This window comes from Callithrix jacchus, chromosome 15, assembly GCF_049354715.1.
Source record: "Callithrix jacchus isolate 240 chromosome 15, calJac240_pri, whole genome shotgun sequence".
NCBI lineage: Eukaryota > Metazoa > Chordata > Mammalia > Primates > Cebidae > Callithrix > Callithrix jacchus.
The window spans coordinates 69,743,062-69,764,860 of record NC_133516.1 but is presented as its reverse complement, the minus strand read 5'-3'; the positions used below and the strand labels follow the sequence as shown (position 1 = coordinate 69,764,860).

Below are 21,799 nucleotides of genomic sequence, written 5' to 3'. Positions count from 1 at the left end.
TTACTGTTTTTATCTATGTATTTCCAAGTTGAAATGTTTCTGGAAAAGCACTATGTGACATAGTTTGTAAAATGCTGTGTAGTCTGAAAAAACATTATTTTGATCCTGCTAGACATAGGACCAATATTTCCTAAAAATGCACAGTCCTAGAAATGCACACTGGGGTGGGCATGGTGGCTAACGCCTGTAATCCCAGCACTTAGGGAGGCTGAGGTGGGTGGATCAGCTGAGGTCAGGAGTTCAAGACCAGCTTGGCCAACATAGTGAAACCCTGTCTCTACTAAAAATACAAAAATTAGCTGGATGTGGTGGTGTACACCTGTAATCCCAGGTACTTGGGAGGCTGAAGCAGGAGAACCTGGGAGGCAGAGGTTGCAGTGAGCCGAGTATGCACCACTACACTCCAACCTGGGCAACGGAGCAAGACTCCGTCTCAAAAAAAAAAAAGAAATGCACGCTGGAGACTGTATGTTTATTGGCAGGTCAGTATTATTCACATTTAATAATCATTCAAACCCAGTTATTTGGAATGTTGTTCCTTTTACTGTAGGTAACGTAAAACAGTTGAGGAAAATGTGACTGGGCAAAGTTCAGTTTGAATAGCTGTGAGTTTGCAAAAGCAAGGCATGCTGATTATCTCTGTAAGATTACTACAGCTCTAAAAACCAGTCTTTCCCTGCTTTCATTTAGATTGTTTCCAAATTCCACTGTTGGTGATAGTGGAGTCCCAGCACTACCTTCTTTGACTATGCGTCGTATGCGAGAGTCTGTTACCCGGATGCCTGTTAGGTAATTTTTTACCCATAGCTTTTCTCTTAGAAAGTTATTGGTGGGTGGCAGGGGGCAGGGGTTAGAAGCTCAAAGACAAAATACAAGAGTTTGTTCATATTCCCTCCTCTCAATGTAGAAACCCCTTGCTGTTTCTGTGGAACTTGATACTGGTGGTACAGCAAAATGTAGAAAGTTTCTCTTTGTGGACCTGTAGGTCTTACATTCTGGAAAGTGACTTTGGCTATAGCTTCTTCTGTTATAGCATATTTCTTAATATGCCATTACGTTTTAAAGAGCTTGAGATTCTGCTTTCCTCAATATATACTGAGTTCAACCTCGATGGAAAGGGTCCCAAAACTTAATATAGAGATTCAATAAAAATAAAGCCCCTAACTTTAAAATCTATATTATGGCCTTGCATTTGCTAAAACCATGTATTTAAATAAACTAGTGTCTTAGAAAACAATTTGATTTTCAGCATACTGTTTTTGCTATGTCTCAGAGTTTGCATGTAACTTGTCTTTACTCTTTTCCAGCTTTACAATCAGTTTTGTTGAGTTCACATATTGCTCAGTTTTACATATGAATTTGAAGCTTCAAGTAAAATCTATGTCCAAAATATTTTACTTTAGGCCAGGGGTGGTAGCTCACACCTGTAATCCCAGCACTTAAGGAGGCCGAGGTGGATGGATCACTTGAGGTTAGGAGTTCCAGACCAGTGTGGCCAACATGGTGAAACCCCATCTCTACTAAAAATACAAAAAACTTGGCGGATGTGGTGGTACGCACCTGTTGGCCCAGCTACTTGGGAAGCTGAAGCAGGAGAATCACTTGAACTCACTAGGCAGTGAGCCAAGATTATGCCACAGCGCTCCTTGGGCGATGGAGCAAGACTCCATTCCCCCCGCCCAAATAAAAAATATATATATATATAAAATCTTACTTTAATGTATGTGTAATCAGATAACATTTAATGTGAAACTACCATGGAAATGGTAAAGGCAGCATATCTTAGAATAAGGAATTTGTATATATCTGGATATATATTGGTGTGTGGCTTTTATTTTTCTTGATAATTTGAAAAGCAAGTCTGACCAAAAGTTTGTACTTACCTCTGAAGATTAGAAGAAACCAGGCCTCTAAAGTCATAAACAGAGAATTATGTGGGAAGCCAATTTTTCAAGATAATAGAACAATTTCCCTTAGAAAAGCTGGCCTTTTATCCCTTTAATTCCTACATGAGTATTACCTGAATCTGAACAAATCTCAAACTAATCTTTAGAGCAAATAATGAAAACGTTATACTTCTTAATGCGTGTTCCTAGTTTGGTTGGTGGGAGGGTGGTGTTGGCTGGAAGAGGCCAGTGATTAATTTCATATTTAGGTATTTCTGTCTAATAACAGAATTCCCATTAATTTACTTTGTTTGCTGGTTGTAGTAGGAAAAGACAAACAGTAAAATCCTGGCCTTTTTGCAGACATGCTCAGCACATCTACCCATCTGTTTAAAATCTTAAAGTTTTCAAATTTAGTCTCTAAATTAAACTGGGCAAGTTCCAACTAGCTTAATAGGTGGTAGTGTGGTTGGCAAATGTTAATCTGTTCTTCCCTGGAGATGTAAAAATTTGGAGTATTCAGAATGGTGCTTTATTTAAAAAAGGAAAACGTATAATGCATTCTCCTTTCATTGAATTTCCAATACATATATTATATCCAGTTCGAAATTTTGTATGCAAAAACACCTAGACTTAAGATAATTTTTAGATGCCACGTATTTGAGAGAATCAAACATTTTGTCAAAGGTTGTACAAAGTAGAGTTTGCCCTTAAGCATCTTAATCAGTTGAAAGACTTTACCAGTATGAAAGCCTAAGTGCCAATCATGGAATTTTCTTTCTCCTTTTTGCCTAGTTCTCAGCACAGATATTCTACACCTCATGCCTTCACCTTTAACACCTCCAGTCCCTCATCTGAAGGTTCCCTCTCCCAGAGGCAGAGGTCAACGTCCACACCTAATGTCCACATGGTCAGCACCACCCTGCCTGTGGATAGCAGGATGATTGAGGTAATAGGGCCCCTTGGGGGTGGTAATGTCAGTCAGTTAATGGGGTGAGGTTGGTATTTATTTCATAGAGTTTTGGGTTTCAAACCTGATCAAGGAATGTTACAGCACTTTCTCAGGTCTCTGGAGTTTTAACAGTTTTTTATATCCATAATATCTTTAGACTGGTTGAATAGTCTGGTTAGTATGTCATTCAAGTGGAGAACTAAAATTTCCTGAAAAGATGTTAACATTTGAACTCTTCCCATTATCAAATTTGAATAGGCTTTTAATGAATGAGTGCCTAGAGCCTAAGATATTTAAGGAGTGGTTTCATTTTGGTGTGGGACAGAAAATAACAGTGATGAAGAACTACAGACTCTCTGGAAGACTTTTGTGATTTTATTTAGAAATGAAAGGGTAGAGTCCTAGGACTTTAATAAGCAGGTATTTAGGGAGAAGTGAAAGTGCCCAAAGCTAGTGTTTTTGAACTGCTTTTTCTTTTCTTGGCTTTTGGTTATGTCCTATTGGTTTAATTTGCTTTCTGCTTCATCTTTAATAACAACTGAATACACTTAAATACTTCCTTTGTTCTTTATTCTTCTTTATTTCTCATTGCTTTGGACTAGAATAACAACCTGAATGCTTCTCCCAGGGCGTGGTCCAGACGATTTTGTTTGAGGGGAAGAGTAGGTATTTTTCTTCATGCCTTTGCTTTCTTGTAATTAACAGGATTGCTAAAACTGTCAGACAGTAGACTACCACAAATGAAATAGTTGCTAAGTTAAATTTATATTGTCACTTGTTTCCATGTTTTCTTTCTTTCTTTCTTTTTTTCCTTCTCTCTCTTTCCTTCTTTCCTTTTCCTTTTCCTTCTTTCCAAATAGAGTATATAGAAGTAAAAAAATGCTGTATGTGGTATTGATGATAGGTGAAATGAATTTCTTAAGTAAGGCCAGGCATGGCGGTGTGTGCCTGTTGTCCCAGCTACTCCAGAGGCTGAGGCAGAAGGATCACTGGAGCTCAGAAGTTCTAGGCTGTAGGGAGATACAATTGTGCCTGTGAATAGCCACTGCTCTCCAACTGGGGCAGTATAGTAAGAATCCACCTTAAAAATAAACAAAAAATCTCAAGTTTGATTTTGAGGACAAGGGCATTAAAAAGATTTTTTTTTTTTAATCAATTCCAACCAAGGACTAATGTTAGACTTACTTGGTGCTTACAGCATTGGTATTCTGTTTATATATTAGTAACCAAATGTCTCAGTTTGGTTGATAAACCCTGGAAAATCCTTTATTAAAAGCTTATCAGAGATAACTATGCTGTCTCTGCATCAAATAGACACCTGCTGCCTCAGGCACAGTTTATCTCACCGAAACCTCAAATCACTTTCAGCATACTTGTCCTGCCACTGTTGTGAGGAGGTTATGTATAAGCTATAAATTTTATTATTTCTTTTTTACCATTATGATTAATCCTGATAATATAATATACCAGTTACTGCTACTTCTGTTAAATGCTTTGTTCCTGTATAATAAACACTGTAATGCTTAGGGGGAACAATAAAGGTGAGAATTGGCTAGGTGGGAAGATCACTTGCGATGAGGAGTTGAGACCAGCTTGAGCTATATACATATCAAAACCCCACCTCTACCAAAAAAAGAAAAAATTAGCTGAGCTTGGTGGTGTGTACCAGCGGTCCTAGCTATACTCAGGAGGGTTGCTTGAACCCAGGAGTTTGAGGTCGTAATGAGCTTTGATTGTGTCAAGTCAGAATTTTGGATTTTTTATTATAAAAGAATTAACACAACTGTTGTTCCTAATCCTTTTTGTACTTTAGAAGCAGAGTAGATTTTGATTCCTGTTATTTAATCACATGAGTCAGCATTTTTAAAGTAGACATTGTTGCTTTATTTAAATTATTTGTAGTTCTCAAATTATTCATAGTTCTCTTGAGTATTTAGATTCCAGGAACAATAGAAAAATTCTTTCTGGGATAAATTGATCTAACCATAGAAATTAGCACGGAATAAAATATGCGGTATTTAATGGATATAGGGAAGAAAATTACTATGACATGAAGGAAAAAAATCCTACATAGGAATATAATTATAGTTAATAAAAATAAATTGTGCTTTGCTTTAAAAACAAAGGACAGATTAGTTGGGTAATGAAGCTACAGCTACTGATTTCTATTGAAATCCACATTATTTTTTGCCACTGTTTTGCCCACTTGGCATTTACCTTGCTATACTTAAAAACACACAATTTCCTAGGCTTCCCACCTTCATCTCCCAAACATGCTCAGTCCAATCCTAGGCCGGGGGTTAGGGGGTGAATCTTTATTCTTCCTTTCAGAATCAGAATCACTCTCCAGTGATTTTGAAGACTAGCTAGATTTGGGAACCAGAACTAGGCTTTTTTGTTAAATTCCAAATTATGTTTTGGGAGCAGGGGAACAGCTTGGTTTGATTCTTTTTATCTTGTAATGATATAATTGAACAGGAGCATTCTAGTAATAGTTGTGTGGAACAGGTATCTTATCTATACTGTGGTTATACAAAGAAAAGAGTAGGACTTCCCTCCCCAAAATGTCCTTTCTGAGGATATGGGGGGGGGGGGGTCAGGTGGTTTTATATTATTTTGTTACACTATTCTACTCCAAGTGATGAATTTTAGATTGGGGTTTAGGTCTCATGGAGGCCTCTGTGATTACTGTTTTCCAGTTTCTAATAAATTCTAAAGATAGCCTTTGCTTTCTCCCATGAGAAGAATGTAACCAATTTCCAAATTTACCCATAAGGCAGTGTTTTGTGGTAAAAGAGCTAGGGCTAAGATCCATGTATGATGGTTTTTGGTTCTATTTCTGCCACCTACTGGCTCTGTGACCCTGCCAAGTCTCTTTACCTGTTCAGATATATTTTCTTACATGTAAAATGTAGGTTTTGAACTTGGATTTGTGGTCCTTCCAGCTTTCTATAATTTTAGCCTTGGATAAAGAATGTAGTAATGGTGCTTACCTTTTTCAAATCCAACTTCTAGTCATTTTACCCTAACTCCTCGTGGAGTAAGAGTGAGCTTCCCCCAGAATCCACCTCCCCACCCCACCTTTTAAAAAACAGTTTTGAGCCTCAGTGAAACAAGATTCCCAATCTTTGGAAGGGCCTCAGCTGAGAATAACTTTGCTAGTTTTCCTTGAAAGAATGTTTGTTGTGTACGTTGCTTTCTCTTCAGAAAAAGAATGTAGTTTTCATTAGATATGAAAAATTAATACCAAGCTGGGCACGGTGGCTCACACCTCTAATGCCAGCACTTTGAGAGACCGAGGCAGGTGGATACCTGAGGCCAGGAGTTCGAGACCAGCCTGGCCAACATGGCAAAAACCCCATCTCTACTAAAAAATATAAAAATTAGCTGGGTGTGGTGGTGCCCGCCTATAATCCCAGCTATTCAGGAGACTGAGGCAGGAGAATTGCTTGAATTTGAACCTGGGAGTTGGAGGTTGCAGTGAGCTGATGTCGTGCCACTGCACTCCAGCCTGGGTGACAGAACAAGACTCCATCTCAAAAAAAAAAAAATTAATATGAATTCTTCTAATATTTGATGAAAAACCAGCCTTGGAGATACTAGCCACTGATATTTGCTGAATTTAATCAAGGAACATTGATTAGAGTATGTATAGGATTTTTATGGTTTTTAGAGGTTTTATAATCTATTTTGTTCTTGCACATCCTCCTCCTCTCTTTTCCCTCCCCCAGAGAAAATCTTCTTTGTGTAGGAGTTGACCAGCTCTCCTTTTCTGTTGCAGGATGCAATTCGAAGTCACAGCGAATCAGGTACTTTTCTATAGTAATTTATCCAACGGTGATGGGCTTTTTTTCTTTATACGGTGTATCTTCTGTTGGCTTATCCTTGTGTGGATTCTGTTTGTCTTGTCTGTTAAGCCTCACCTTCAGCCCTGTCCAGTAGCCCCAACAATCTGAGCCCAACAGGCTGGTCACAGCCCAAAGCCCCCATGCCAGCACAAAGGGAGCGGGCACCAGGATCTGGAACCCAGGAGAAAAACAAAATTGTGAGTATAGACAACAGTACCTCCTGCTAATTAGAGTTCAGTAAGAAAAACCTTGTTGGAAACCAGAATACTTCTAGCTTATTTTGGGAGAAGATTCTAATAAAATACATTTTAGGAAGGAGATTATAAATGTCACTGTCATTTTCGGCACACTTGGATCAGACAACTTGCCAGTACTACAACTAAAATGGTATTTCTCAAAAGACAAAAATTGGAAGTATAGTTAATATGTTTATCTTTAAAAGATATGGAAACATGACATGAGTTGATCCTTTCTTTGATGCCTTCATTTTCAAAAGATTATTACCATTCCATGGAGTATAATAATGATCTCTAATTATTTCAGAGGCCTCGTGGACAGAGAGATTCAAGCTATTACTGGGAAATAGAAGCCAGTGAAGTGATGCTCTCCACTCGGATTGGGTCAGGCTCTTTTGGAACTGTTTATAAGGGCAAATGGCACGGTAAGCTTGGGGCCCTGCCTTTATTTACTGCAGGGCTTTGGTGTGAACTCAAGTTTCAGTCCAGGGGACCAGGAGGAGGAGAAGACTCTGCTTCAGGGTTTACAGCCGTATTCTCCCTTAGATACTTGGTTATACCTGAAGATTGAACTTAAATGTTTTTAAACTAAGTTCTTATAAAGCTCCCAGGATAATTAGAAATTAGTGAATAAGACTTGAGCCCTATAATCAAATGTCAGGAGTGCTTCTGATTAAATACAGTCTGCACATGGGTTATGCTTGGAAGCTCCTTAAGTGAGCAGGAGTCTGCTGTTATGGCGGGAACATGGGTGCTAGAAACTTCAAGCTCGAAAGGACCTTACATACTGAAATGGGGGCTGATTTGCCCATGCTCATGCAGTTAGGCATAAGAAAGCTGGAAATCTCCTGAAATAACTTCTCTTTGTCCTGTCCTAGGATTAGTTGTGGGTATCCCTATCAAACAGGAAGGCATAGACTTAATTCTTGAATCCGTGTGGAATATTAGTGTTCTTAATTTAATGGAAACACTGTCACTTGGAAGAAAGGTCCTATTTAACTTCTGTAGTTACAACTTGTATATTTTGGCAAACACTCAACATTTTGAGAACATACTTAGCATTTCTCTGGTAGGTTTTTAATACTTCTGGCTTTAGGACTTTAGCAAATAATACGTATTTTCCAGAAAGTGCTGCATGTTCCCAAAAAGTGATTTCTTCTAAATTCAGATTACATAAAGCAAAAATCCCAGAGTCCCTTGGTGCCTGTATTCCTACTTTGGATGACACTGTAATTATCTTTAGAGAAAATGTGCAAAGTTTGAGAGAAGTTATAAGCGTCAAATGAATAGAGTATTAAAATTCAAGGTACTGAAAATAGCAAACATGGCCAGGTATGGTGGCTCAAACCTGTATTCCCAGTACTTTGGGAGGCCGAGGTGGGTGGATCATGAGGTCAGGAGTTCAAGACCAGCCTGGCCAAGATGGTGAAACCCCATCTCTACTAAAACTACAAAAATTAGCTGGCATGGTGGCAGGTGCCTGTAATCCCAGCTACTCGAGAGGCTGAGGCAGGAGAATTGCTTGAATCTGGGCAGCAGAGGTTACAGTGAGCTGAGATTCCCACCACTGCCCTCCAGCCTAGGTGGCAGAGTGACTCTGTCTGTTTGGGGGGAGGAGAGATATAAAAGCTTCCAGTTTTGAGTACCTGGTGTGTTTTGTTTTGTTTTTTTAAAATAAGTTCTTGCTGTGTTGCCCAGGCTAGAGTACAGTGGCACAGTCACAGCTCACTGCAGCCTCCAACTCTTGGGCTCAAACAATCCTCCTTTCTAAGCCTCCCAAGTAGCTGGGATCACAGGTGAATGCCCAGCTAATTTTTTTTTTTTTTTTTTTTTTTTTTTTTTTTTGTGGAGACAAGGTTTTACTATATTGCCCAGGCTGGTCTCCAGTTCCTGGACTCAAGCAGTCCTCTTGGGTCTTCCAAAATGCTGGGATTACAGGCATGAGCCACTGTGCCTGGCCTTACCATGGGCTCATTAATGCATGTGTTTTCACCACTTGTAATTAATCATCTGACCAATTTCTGGTTAAGAGGATTGGCACCTAACTGAACATTTGTGAAGTACATGTAGAATGATTCCTGTTCCTTTGAAAATTGCATCTGGTTGGGCAGGGTGGCTCATGGCCTGTAATCCCAGCACTTTGGGAGGCTGTAGCAGGCAGATCACTTGATCATAGGAGTTCGAGAACAGCCTGAACATCATCATCAAACCCCATCTCTACCAAAAGATGGATGGGAGGGCACTTGCCTCTAGTCCCAGCTACTTGGGAGGCTGAGGCAGAAAGACTGCTTGAGCTCAGGAGACAAGGTTGCAGTGAGCTGAGTACGGCGAGTATATACTACTGTACTCCAGCCTGGGTGAAACGGCAAGACAGTGTCTCAGAAAAAAAAAAAGAAAAAGAAAATTGCATCTAATATGTACTATTGTGCTGCCTCCTGGGTCCCAGAGAAATGACATTGTTGTAGAATATTTATTTATATGTATTTAGAGACAAGATCTGGCTTTATTGCCCAGACTGGAGTATAGTGGCACAATCTTGGCTTACTTCAGTCTCTGCCTCCTGGGCTTAAGTCATCCTTCTGGATGCCTCCATCCATCCTCCTGCCTCAGCCTCCCAAGTAGCTAGGACTACAGGCACATGCCACCACGCCCAGCTAATTTTTTATTTTTTGCAAAGATGGGGTTTTTCCTTGTTGCTCAGCTGGTCTCGAACTCATTTGCTCAAGCAATCTGCGTGCCTTGGCCTCCCAGAGTACTGGGATTACAGGTGTAAGCCACCGTGCCCAGCCAGCTGCAGAATATTTAGATGGCATAAATATCTCCAGGATTCCTTAGGAAAGAACACAAGCATTTTGTGGGATAGAGTACTTGTATATGAGATAACAAGGCTGCTAGTAATTATAGGAGGCAGAGCAATGGATATTCCATTTATTGCTTCTGTTAGCATTTGATCATTTTTATACCACATTTTTAAAGCCCCAGCTAAAAGCCAATAGATGAAGTTTAAGTTGTACCCAAGTTTAATTTTCCTCTGGTTGAGCACTTTTATGTGATTCTTAATTTTTCAAGGCATTAGTGCAGGGTACTGCTTATGAGCTTTGTCTTCTCTCAATAGTGTGAGCTTTCAAACTATGATAAGATTGTTACAGTGTTATTCCATAGACTGCTATTAGAATGTAGATAACTTGTCTAATGTTTTTAAGATTCTAGTTTTTTTTTTAACTCAGAAAAGAGAGTCTCAAAAGTCAGAGGAGGTCGGAGCAGTGGACTTGTATGCCATCCTTTCAGAAAGCAAGCCCTGGTCTATGAAGAAGAAAGATGAGTGGTCAAGGAAACCTAATTTCTAGATTGTTTTGTGCAATATCCCCCCCATTCTGGTTCCTATATACAATGTAATGTCCTATTCAGTCCTTAAAAATTACAACTGTAATTTTTTTTTTTTTTGAGACGGAGTTTTGCTATTGTTACCCAGACTGGAGTGCAATGGCATGATCTCGGCTCACCGCAACCTCCGCCTTCTAGGTTCAAGCAATTCTCCTGTCTCAGCCTCCCGGGTAGCTGGGACTACAGGTGCGCACCACCATGCCCAGCTAATTTTTGTATTTTTAGTAGAGATGGGGTTTCACCTTGTTGACCAGGATGGTCTCGATCTCTTGACCTCGTGATCCACCCGCCTCAGCCTCCCAAAGTGCTAGGATTATAGGCGTGAGCCACCGCACCCAGCCTACAACTGTAATTTTTAAGTGCTTGTAATCCTAGCACTTTGGGAGGCCCAGGCAGATGGATCACCTGAGGCCGGGAGTTGGAAACCAGCCTGACCAACATGGAGAAAACCCATCTCTATTTAAAAAAACAAAATATTAGTTGGGCATGGTGGTGCTTGGTTGTAATTCCAGCTACTCAGGAGGCTGAGGCAGGAGAATTGCTTGAACCCAGGAGGCAGAGGTTGCAGTGAGCTGAGATTGCGCCATTGGGCAACAATAGTGAAACTCCATCTCAAAAAAATAATTACAATTGTTTTCATAATTTTGATTGAATTTTTTTAACTCAGCCCATCCACTGTGAAAATAAAGCAGAAAGGGTTTCAAAGCAATTCAGAGGCCTCAGATGCATGAACTAAAACTCACATATTTATTTATTTAAAGCAGAGCCTCTCAGGCCCAAAGCTCACGACCTCCTTTTTAGCATTAAATTTGGCACCAAGGCTGGGCGCAGCTGTAATCCTAGCACTTTGGAAGGCTGAGGCAGGCAGATCACTTGAGGTCAGGAGTTAAAGAACAGCCTCGCCAACATGGTGAAACTCCATTTCTACTAAAAATACAAAAATTAGCTGGGCGTGGTAGTGGGTGTCTGTAATCCCAGCTATTTGGGAGGCTGAAGCAGGAGAATCACTTGAACCTGGGAGGTGGAGGCTGCAGTGAGCCAATATCACACCACTGCACTCCAGCCTGGGCAACAGAGCAAGACTCTGTCTCAAAAAAATAAAAATTAACAAATTTGTCATGAGATTCACCAGCCTTTGCTAATTACAAATAGGACATTAAATGGATAAAGCCAGCATCAGAGGCTATTGAATGATGGCAGCAGGAATAATCACTGAAAGCACAAGGCAGAAAACCCCTTGAACAGATTCACAAACGTGATAGGAACAGCTTTTGGCTACTTACTAGGACAAGCAGCTTAGTATAACCCACATCTGGAGAGCATCATCTCAGCTGAGGGCAGTGACTGGTTTTTAACAGTGACATGTCAACAAAGTGAGAAGGAATGGTGTTAATTCTGTTCTGTTTCAGAAAGCAGAGATGTATATAGTAAGTTTAGACAATCTCAAATGGTTAAAGCAGGAAAATGACTTTGTGTTTAAAAGGTAAAAACATTTCAAATTACATTTGCCTCTGACTTTGCTATTAAGGGAAAATAAGAAATTCTGGCTTGATGTATAATAATGACTTCATAAACTAACCTCCATAAAAAGTTACCTAGCCATTTGGTGATTTATATTACTTGCCAAGGTTTATAAGTATGAAGGATTCATAAGTATGCTGAAGGATTGCTAGCTACAAGAGTATTTGGGGGCTGGGCGCAGTGGCTCAAGCCTGTAATCCCAGCACTTTGGGAGGCCGAGGTGGGTGGATCACAAGGTCAAGAGATCGAGACCATCCTGGTCAACAGGGCGAAACCCTGTCTCTACTAAAAATACAAAAAATTAGCTGGGCATGGTGGCGTGTGCCTGTAATCCCAGCTACTCAGGAGGCTGAGGCAGGAGAATTGCCTGAACCCAGGAGGCGGAGGTTGCGGTGAGCCGAGATCGAGCCATTGCACTCCAGCCTGGGTAACAAGAGCAAAACTCCGTCTCAAAAAAAAAAGAGTGTTTGGATAATTGCCGAAGGAAAAGATAAAGTATTACTACACAGTTTTGTACTTATCTGAGAAATGGGTTTGAAAGGAGAGAAAGAGTGGTAAGCAGCATTGGACACCTATTGCATGGAGTGCTGGAAAAGTGAACTTGGAAATGCCCAAGGACTGCCGGGGCCAGGTTGATGAGCTGCCTTTGCTTTGGGTCCATCCCTAATTCCATAGACCTGGGATGAGGCAAGGCCTGGGGATGTCAGGCTGGACATTGGGTTCTGAATTGCTCTGCCATAAAATGTTTCTTGACTTCTACAGGCAACTAAGTTGCCAGTATTTCCTGTCAGAGGCCAAGTCTTCTCTTGTACTCCAGAGTGTCAAATAGCTTGTCAATTCATAATTTGCCTGACAGTTTTACGTTAGAATCCATTCATTTCTTCATCCAGTGTTTCCTGATCATTCTTTGAACACCAGGCGCTTCCAGGGACTAGGAAATTAAGCAGTGAACAAAATATAAAAATTGTGTCTCTTTGGCCGGGCATGGTGGCTCACTCCTGTAATCCCAGCACTTTGGGAGGCCAAGGCAGGCAGATCATTTGAGGCTAGGAGTTGAGACTAGCCTGGCCAAAGTGGCAAGACCCTGTCTCTACTAATAATATAAAAATTAGTGAAGTATGGTGATTTACACCTGTAATGCCAGCTACTCAAGAGTCTGAACCATGAGAATTGCTTGAGCCTGGGAAGTGGAAGTTGCAGTGAGCCAAGATTGTGCGACTGCACTCCGGCTTGGACAATAGAGTGAGACTGTCTCAAAAAAAAAAAAAAAATTTTTTTTTTTTTTTCTTGGCCAGGGGTGGGGGCTCACACCTGTAATCCTCGCACTTTGGGAGGCTGAGGTGGGAGGATTACCTTAGCCCAGGAGTTTGAGACCAGCCTGAACAACATAGTGAGACCCTGTCTCTTTAAATTAGCTGAATGTGGTACTGTGTGTCTGTTGTGCCAGCTGAGGCAGGAGGATCACTTGAGCCAGGGAGATTGAGGCTGCAGTGAGCCATGATCACACCACTGCACTCCAGCCTGGGTAACAGAGCAAGACCCTGTCTCCAAAAAAAAAAATCTTAAGGAGTTTATATTCTAGTGGGGGCAGTAAACAAGAAAAGTAGAATATATAGTGTGCTGTAATTGCTACGGAGAAAAATGGAGGAAAGGAGATATGGAGTGGCAGTCCCAGTTCCAAATAGTAGATTGGTCAGAAAGGAGTCTGCGAAGACAGTGGCATTTGCACAGAGGGTGAGGGCGGTGAGGGTGGTACAGATATCTAGGGAAGCAGCAACATCAAGTGCAAAGTGGACCACTCACCTGGCCTGTTGCACGAACTCAAGGAGATCTTATGGCTTCTTGAGTGAGAGGTAGAGGTAGAGGGTGTTTTTAGGGTCCCATAAAGACTGAGGATCATTTGGGTTAAATGGGATCTGAGGTTGTACGAGACCTTTAGGAGGTTTGGCCAGCCTTTGTCACATGTAAGGGTTAACTGGGTGAGCGCCACTTTGGAGGCTGCTGTTAAAACACAGGGACCCATCACTGAAACTTCAGATGATAAAACCAGAGACCGCAGGGAGACATTTTGAAACTTACTGTGAGAACCATCTCTCTACAAGTTTTCTTCCCAAAAATGAAATGAGGAGGGCTGGGTGTGCTGAGCACTCTGGGAAGCCGAGGCGGGCAGAGAACTTGAGGTCAGGAGTTTGAGACCAGCCTGGGCAACATGGTGGTCTCAAACTCCTGACCTCAAGTTCTCCACCAAAAAATACAAAAATTAGCTGGGCGTGGTGGAACACGCCTATAATTCCAGCTACTCGGGAGACTGAGGCAGGTTGCAGTGAGCTGAGATTGTGCCACTGCGCTCTAGCCTGGGCGACAGAGCGAGACTCTATCTCAAAAAAAAAGGAAGAAAGGAGGAATGTTCAAACAGAGGCTCCAGAAACACTTTTGAAAGTGGCTTTTAAATTTGTAGCACTCTAAAGTGGAACTGATCCCTGGATGTGTCTAAAGTTATATCAAGAGGCTGGTTTTACTCACAGTGCTTGACAATCAGTTGTGAGTACTATAGGTAGAATATCAATTGGAGTCAGATCCAGTCCTGGCTCCAGCACTTTGTTTTTTTTTTTTTTGGCAGTCTGACCCTGGTCAAATGACTAAACTTCTCTGCTTGTCTGTGAAGTAAAGATAAAATTATTTACGTCATAGGGCACATGTGAGGATCAAGAGGGATAAAAGTATACACGATGCCAGGATTCAGTATTATTAGGATTATTTTTTAATGATATTGAAGGCAGAGAAGCTTAATTTCAGGGTATCTCTCTGAATTTTTACTAGGGACCGTATTAGTTCTGACTGAAATGTGAATTCAGAGATCAGCCTCAATAGTTGCTAAATGGTCTGCTTCCTTACACCAGCATCCAGCCCCAGTCATTCTGTATTTGCCAGGCCATTCATATCCATGTACTGATTTCATCCCCACAGGACCAGGTTTTGACCTGTCACATATGATCTCTCCTCTGTAGCTTGCCAGGGTTGGTATGAATAGTTTAACCAAGCCTATTGAAGGTGTAACTGTAGGGGTAGCATTTATCCATGTAACTTTTTTCAGTTATTTGAATTAATACAGAAATTGGGACCTATAATCTCAGCACTTTAGGAGGCCAAGGTGGGAGGATTGCTTAAGCCCAGGGGGTCGAGGCTGTAGTGTGCCACTGCACTTTAGCCTAGACAATAGAGTGAGACTGTATCTTAAAAAAAAAAAAAGAGAAATTTTGAGATTTGTTGTATCTGTGTAGGTATATGATTCTTTGGATAAGTGAGTCACTGTATCTTCCTGAAAACTTGGTTATTTGAAAGAGTAAGATCATTCAACTGATTGCACTGTCTGCCAACTAATTTTGCAGGAGATGTTGCAGTAAAGATCCTAAAGGTTGTAGACCCAACCCCAGAGCAGTTCCAGGCCTTCAGGAATGAGGTGGCTGTTTTGCGGTGAGTAAAAGCTGGCAGTCCAGTCTGTCTGGAGTGGGGAGTACAAGGACTGCAGAGTCAGTGGGCTGTGCCATGGGCTGGGACTGGCAGGCAGTTAAGACTCAGTGGAGTTCCTGTGGTTGGATACTCCTCCTTTGAGAGCAAAGGGATGTTTCCTTTAGTTTATGTGGTTGTCAGGCCGTTGGAAGAGCCCCTTTTCAGGAGAATACCTTCCTCTAGGCACAGTAAATGTAATAGCCCAGGTTCTATCTCTGGGTTTTGGTTTGAGGTGGGCAGGAGAAATAGGCCCCATTTTTATCTTTATTTCCCAGAACCCTCTTTATAGCTGAGCTGCCTTATTTTAGACTTCAGAATAGTAAGTTTTCAAATCTTTCAGTTACTATTTAGACTTAGAAATACGTCATATAATGGAGACTTCTACAGAGGAGTCCTTGCAACCTCCACAAGGAGGGTCATGAGTTTACAGTGACGAAAGAGAATGTCTTCTCTGTAAGCAAGTGAACTAATGTCGGGCTCCTCTGTTTGCTCAGAATGCCACCCAGGTTATCAGCTGTTTCATGTGTTTGTTTTTCTAGCCCCCTCCAGGTTGGGACTGGGAGTAGTGTCAAGAGCATAGAACCCACGGGAAGGCACAGTAGACCTCCCTGAGCACTTTCCTCCTCCCTTTCTTGTCTTCCTCTCCTCAGCAAAACACGGCATGTGAACATTCTGCTTTTCATGGGGTACATGACAAAAGACAACCTGGCAATTGTGACCCAGTGGTGTGAGGGCAGCAGCCTCTACAAACACCTGCATGTCCAGGAGACCAAGTTTCAGATGTTCCAGCTAATTGACATTGCCCGGCAGACGGCTCAGGGAATGGAGTGAGTAGATGGCCTGATGCCTCTCTGGGACCCAGGCATCAAACCTGTCTGTAAATTGGAACTAAGATCAGGAAAAGCCTTCTAGTCCATTAAGTGATTCTGTGATTATCTTTGTACAAGCCTGGGCTGGAGAGGTCAGTTATCAGGAATGTGTTGTTCAGGTTCTAGCTGGGTGGAGTGGCTCATGCCTGTATTCCCAACACTTCGGGAGGTCAAGGACAATGGATCACTTGGGGCCAAGAGTTCAAGACCATCCTTGCCAACATGGCAAAATTCTTTCTCTACTAAAAATAACAAAAATCAACCAGGTGTGGTGGCACGTGCCTGTAATCCCAGCTACTAAGGAGACTGAGGCAGGAGAATCGCTTGAAATCTGGGAGGCAGAGGTTGCAGTGAGCTGAGATCATGCTACTGCACTTCAGCCTGGGCTGCAGAGTAAGACTCTGTCTCAAAAAAAAAAAAAAAAAAAAAAAAGTTCAAATTCCTTACCCAAGCAAAGCTTCCCCCTTGGCACTCAGACTCAGGCTCTTCCTGCTACCCTCACTTTATCCAAAAACCTGAGAACATAGTGGGGGCATGTACCTTCTGCTCAGCTGTCTGAGGTGTGGCTGTGCTACGTGAAGGTTTAAGCAGATGTCATTTTTCAGGATAATTTAATTAAAAACTTTTTCCCTTAGGGTCTCATTTGTCGCCTATGCTGGAGTGCAGTGGTGCAATCATAGCTCTCACTGTATCCTTGAACTCCTGTGATCCTCTTGCCTCAGTCTGCTAGGTTGCTGGGACTGCAGGCACACGCTCTACTATGCCCAGCTAATTTTTGTATATTTTGTAGAGTCGGGGGTCTCACTGTGTTGCCCAGGCTGGTCTCAAACTGGCCTCAAGTGATCCTCCCGCCTTTCCTGGCTAACCCAGGGTAGTACTTCTCCAGCTTTCCCTCTGAAGTGTCCCTTATGATAGAGGAGGAGGAATTCCTCATTCCTCTAGACATTTGGGAGCTACTGAGCTAGAGCTGTGCTTGCAAGTGCTACACAAATTCTCATATTGTCTTTAAAATCGTATGGAAGTTACATTCTGTATATTTTAATAAATAGAATTACTTTTCAGAAAAAAATGAGATATAATTCATATATCATAAAATTCACCCTTTTAAAATGTACACCTTAGTGGTTTTCTAGTATTGAGTTGTGCAGCCATCACCATCATCTAATTTTAGAACATTTTCATCATCCTAGAAAGAAACAAATGTATGGTGTATAAGTCTGTTTGGGTTTTTCTAAAGGAAGACCTGAGACTGGATAATTTATAAAGAAAAGAGGTGTATTTTGGCTCTTGGTTCTGCAGAGTGTACAAAAAGCATGACACCAATATCTTCTGGTGAGGCCCTCGGGAAGCTTTTACTCATGGCAAAAGGCAAGGGGAGCCACATGTGATGTGGTAAGAGAAAGGAGCAAGAAAGCATGGAGGGAGGTCCCAGACTCTAACCAGATTTCATGTGAACTAATAGCACGTAAACTTACTCATCACTGCAGGGAGGCACCAAGCCATTCATGAGGAATCTGCCCCCATGACCCAAACACCTGACACATAGGTCCCACCTCCAACACTGGGGATCACGTTTCAACATGAGATTTGGAGTGGACAAATATCCAAACGATATTACCATTAGCATTCACCCAATACCTCCCACCCACGTACAGTCTACTTTCTGTTTCTATGGATTGTGCCTAGTTTGTAGTTTAATATAAATGGAATCATGTAAGATGTAATATAGTCAAGTACCATATAATGATGTTTTGGTCAATGACAGACCACATATAGGAAGGTGGTCCCACAAGATTATAATACTGTATTTTTACTGTGCCTTTTCTGTTTGGCTACGTTTAGAGACACAGATACTCACTATGTTACAACTGCCTCTAGTATTCAGTACACTGAGGGCCATACAGGTTTGTAGCCTAAGTGCAACAGGCTACCATTTAGCCAGGGTGTGCAGTAGACTGCACCATCTTGGTTTGTGTAAATACACTTTATGATATTTGCATGATAAGTTGGCTAACAACACATTTCTCAGAAGGTATACCTGCCGTTCAGTGATGCTTGACTGCATATAATATAGAAGATGTGGTACTGTATGCCGGCTCTTTCACCTAGCATAATATTTTCAAGGTTAATCCAGGTTGTAGCAGGTGTCACTACTTCATTCCTTTCTGTGTCTGAGTAAAATTCTATTGTATGGATCTGCCACATTATTCATTCATCACTTATGGACATTGGGTTATCAGAATTACTTTTGAGTAAAATTGATGCTTGAAGAAGTGTCAGCGGTGGCCGGGCACAGTGGCCCATGCCTGTAATCCAAGCATTTTGGGAGGCCAATATGAGAGAGGATCACTTGAGCCCAGGATTTCAAGACCAGCTTGGGGCAACCCTGCAAGACCCAGTATCTACAAAAAAAGGGGGGCAGGTGGGCAGCATGGTAGCATATGCCTGTGGTTCCAGCTACCTGGGAGGCTGCAGTGGGAGGATCACTTGAGCCTAGGAAGTTAAGGCTGCAGTGAGCTATGACTACCACTGCACTCCAGTCTCAAAAAAAAAAAAAAAAAAGGTGTAAGCATGTTTGTGCTGTGGCCTCACCTTCAGGTAAGCAGTGATGTGAACCAGGCTGAAAGCACAGGGTCCATCCCTGTGTATAACACTCCTGGGAGCTGGGCCTTCAGTGGATTTTACTTATTAGCTGTAGTTTAAAACTGCTTTCTACCCATGCCCCTCAATTTATTTTTAATAATTTATTTTCCCTTCACAGCTATTTGCATGCAAAGAACATCATCCACAGAGACATGAAATCCAACAGTATCCTTTGGTTGTTGAGTTCCATTTGACTGCTCAGTTCTAAATTTAGGGAAACAGAATAGAGCCTTTTTATCACAAGTGACTCTTGGTGCCAGGAGATAACATTTTAAGAAAAGAGGCAGAGGACAAGAAGACACAAAAGTCAGAAAATTAGTAGGCTTGGCTTGCTCCTCAGCAACATATGCCTCACCAGGACTGATGAGAGTGAAGTTTAGATTGGGTTCCTTTCTATCTCAGCAAAAGTGATTTGGAGAGATTTTTGTAAGCTTGAAATAGGCCTAATTTATCACACTATTACTAAATTTAACCTGAGGGGGATGTGCTTTTGTCTTAGGTTTATTTCTGGTTTGTGGACAATGAATATATGTGTATCTGCTTGTTAGGTGGATAGCAAGTAAGCTATAAGCCAAAGGTTGAAAGCTTTCCGAAAATCACTATTTAAAATGGTCTTTCTTGACTGGGCATGGTAGCTTATACCTATAATCCCAGCACTTTGGGAGGCCAAGGCAGGTGGATCGCTTGAGGCTAGGAGTTTGAGACCAGCCTGGCCAATGTGACGAAACCCATCTCTATATTTAAAAATTAGCTGGGTGTGGTGGCACATGCCTGAAATCCCAGCTACTCAGGAGGCTGAGGCAGGAGAATCACTTGAACCTGGGAGGCAGAGGTTGCACTCTAGCCTAGGGAACAGTACAAGGCTCTGTCTCAAATAAATAAATTAAATGGTCTTTCTCAAAGGTACATTAAGTGGGTTCCTCAGAAGTCACTGTTGGAAACAATCCTTCTCCCCTTCTAAGTCTTGTTTCTACAGAAGAGTAAATGAAGAAAGGTATTTTTAATGCTGTAAGGCATGAAATTTAACAGTTTTGAATGTGCCACCCTCCACCAGCCTCTCCTTGGGATGGAAGGATGGCATTACAGCCCACACTTTGCTTCTTGAGCAGTGAGAAGCATGATAATTGGGTTGAGCTGGATTATAGGACATGCCCTATTTGAGGTACCCGTGTGAGGCATGGAACACCTTTCAGTGGTGGGGTTTTTAGCAGCCAAACATACCATGAAAGCAGACACCAGATTTAAGGAGGTGTGAGTTCCTGGGCACCAACAGCTCACAAGTTGCTTCATGTGTGTTTTTTAAATTTTTTTGTTTTCAGTTTTTTTTTCTCTCTCACAAGTTAGACTTAAACTGTATGACCAGAAGCAAGCTGATTTTGGTTTTCATTTTCAAGTTACCCAAGTGGTACTAATTCTGATGAGAAATTTCTTAGGACAACATTGAACACTTCAATAAAGGATTTATTATTTTGTTAACCAGTCAAGGTTCAGATGGTGATTTGAGGGCAGAACAGAAGCAGAAACCACTGTAAGCTGTCAGCAGGCCATAGTTGGCCCTCTGGGGAGTACTTTGGGGAATGTGGCCTCCGCTTGTCATGTTAGAGTTTCACGCACATGTATTATGTGGAAAGATCACAAAGCCAGGGACCCAGCACCTAGAGTGGAAATGGGGAAAAGCAGCAGGGAAAAAAACTGACTTGTTTTTGGCTGGGGCCAAATAATCTGGCACATTGAATAATCCCTGCCTGCCGGCTAGAAGAAGGGGCATTTCAAAAGCACTTTTAAGAACTTCATATACCTTAGGAAATTCAGTGCAGAGAGCCTGCAACAGACACACAAGGTGGAGAGATTGCCATGTTATAAAGAACTTTGGGATGGTTTTCAAAATTAATTTGACCATTCTTTTGAAACCAGAGTCCTTAACAAGCATTGAGATATATTTCTCCATGAAGGCCTAACAGTGAAAATTGGAGATTTTGGTTTGGCAACAGTAAAGTCACGCTGGAGTGGTTCTCAGCAGGTTGAACAACCTACTGGCTCTGTTCTGTGGATGGTGAGAATCTGGGCTCCCAATAACAGTTTTTGGTGCAGGGCAAAAGGAATACCCTGAAGCCTTATGTGCAAACATAAAGCATTTCTGTACACTTTCCTGAAATCCTCATGACCCCTGGTGACAGCCAGGCTCAGGGCAATTGTAGATTTTCTTGAGGAAGCTGTTGATCAAAACCACCGTGAAGCTTAGTGTGGAGAGGAGTTAAGCTGGGATAGAAATGCTGGGTCTTGGTCCTTTAAAGACAAGGATTCCTGAGCTGTTTTAACCAGTGCCTGAGTTGGAGACCTTTGGGGAAAACCTATGTGGGGACTGAAGAATGGACTCATTCATAACTAATGAAAGGGAAGCCTGTCATATGGTGATAAATACACCTTTTCCCTGTAGGCTCCAGAGGTGATCCGAATGCAGGATAACAACCCCTTCAGCTTCCAGTCAGATGTCTACTCCTATGGCATCGTATTATATGAGCTGATGACAGGGGAGCTTCCTTACTCTCACATTAACAACCGAGATCAGGTGAGTCTGTGCTGGTGCTAAAGGACCTGACTTGTGGGAGCTCCTAGGCCTCCTGCCAGCCTGAATAGCTAGAGGGTTAGGACTTGTTGTTTTCTTTTGATCATCCACCCCTCATTCACTCAGCTGTTTTTCCCTTAGATCATCTTCATGGTGGGCCGAGGGTATGCCTCCCCAGATCTTAGTAAGCTATATAAAAACTGCCCCAAAGCAATGAAGAGGCTGGTAGCTGACTGTGTCAAGAAAGTAAAGGAAGAGAGGCCTCTTTTTCCCCAGGTAAGGCTCAGGGATGATAGAACGGGATTAAAGCACGGGTTGGTTCTTAAAGATGGCAATATAAGGGGAGTATTTTGTTTTTATAGGGAGGGGAACCAGGTCCTCCAC

General features: G+C 41.9%; 1 protein-coding gene across 13 annotated transcripts in view; it reads left to right on the top strand.

The window, feature by feature from the left end:
- The window catches only part of RAF1 (Raf-1 proto-oncogene, serine/threonine kinase), an 84,699-nt gene that overhangs the window by 61,806 nt on the left and 1,094 nt on the right, over positions 1 to 21,799 (top strand). For 8 of the 13 annotated variants that reach the window (XM_035273682.3, XM_035273678.3, XM_035273683.3 and 5 more), the window contains 12 exons: positions 691 to 789; positions 2,682 to 2,835; positions 3,441 to 3,500; positions 6,620 to 6,647; positions 6,756 to 6,883; positions 7,230 to 7,347; positions 15,217 to 15,301; positions 15,988 to 16,164; positions 18,968 to 19,014; positions 20,784 to 20,902; positions 21,287 to 21,418; positions 21,557 to 21,691. In XM_035273682.3, the coding sequence (XP_035129573.1) occupies positions 691 to 789; positions 2,682 to 2,835; positions 3,441 to 3,500; positions 6,620 to 6,647; positions 6,756 to 6,883; positions 7,230 to 7,347; positions 15,217 to 15,301; positions 15,988 to 16,164; positions 18,968 to 19,014; positions 20,784 to 20,902; positions 21,287 to 21,418; positions 21,557 to 21,691 (1,282 nt within the window). The remainder of the gene's footprint in view (positions 1 to 690; positions 790 to 2,681; positions 2,836 to 3,440; positions 3,501 to 6,619; positions 6,648 to 6,755; positions 6,884 to 7,229; positions 7,348 to 15,216; positions 15,302 to 15,987; positions 16,165 to 18,967; positions 19,015 to 20,783; positions 20,903 to 21,286; positions 21,419 to 21,556; positions 21,692 to 21,799) is intronic. The other 5 variants (XM_035273684.3, XM_035273680.3, XM_078351676.1 and 2 more) reach the window with 1 other exon arrangement.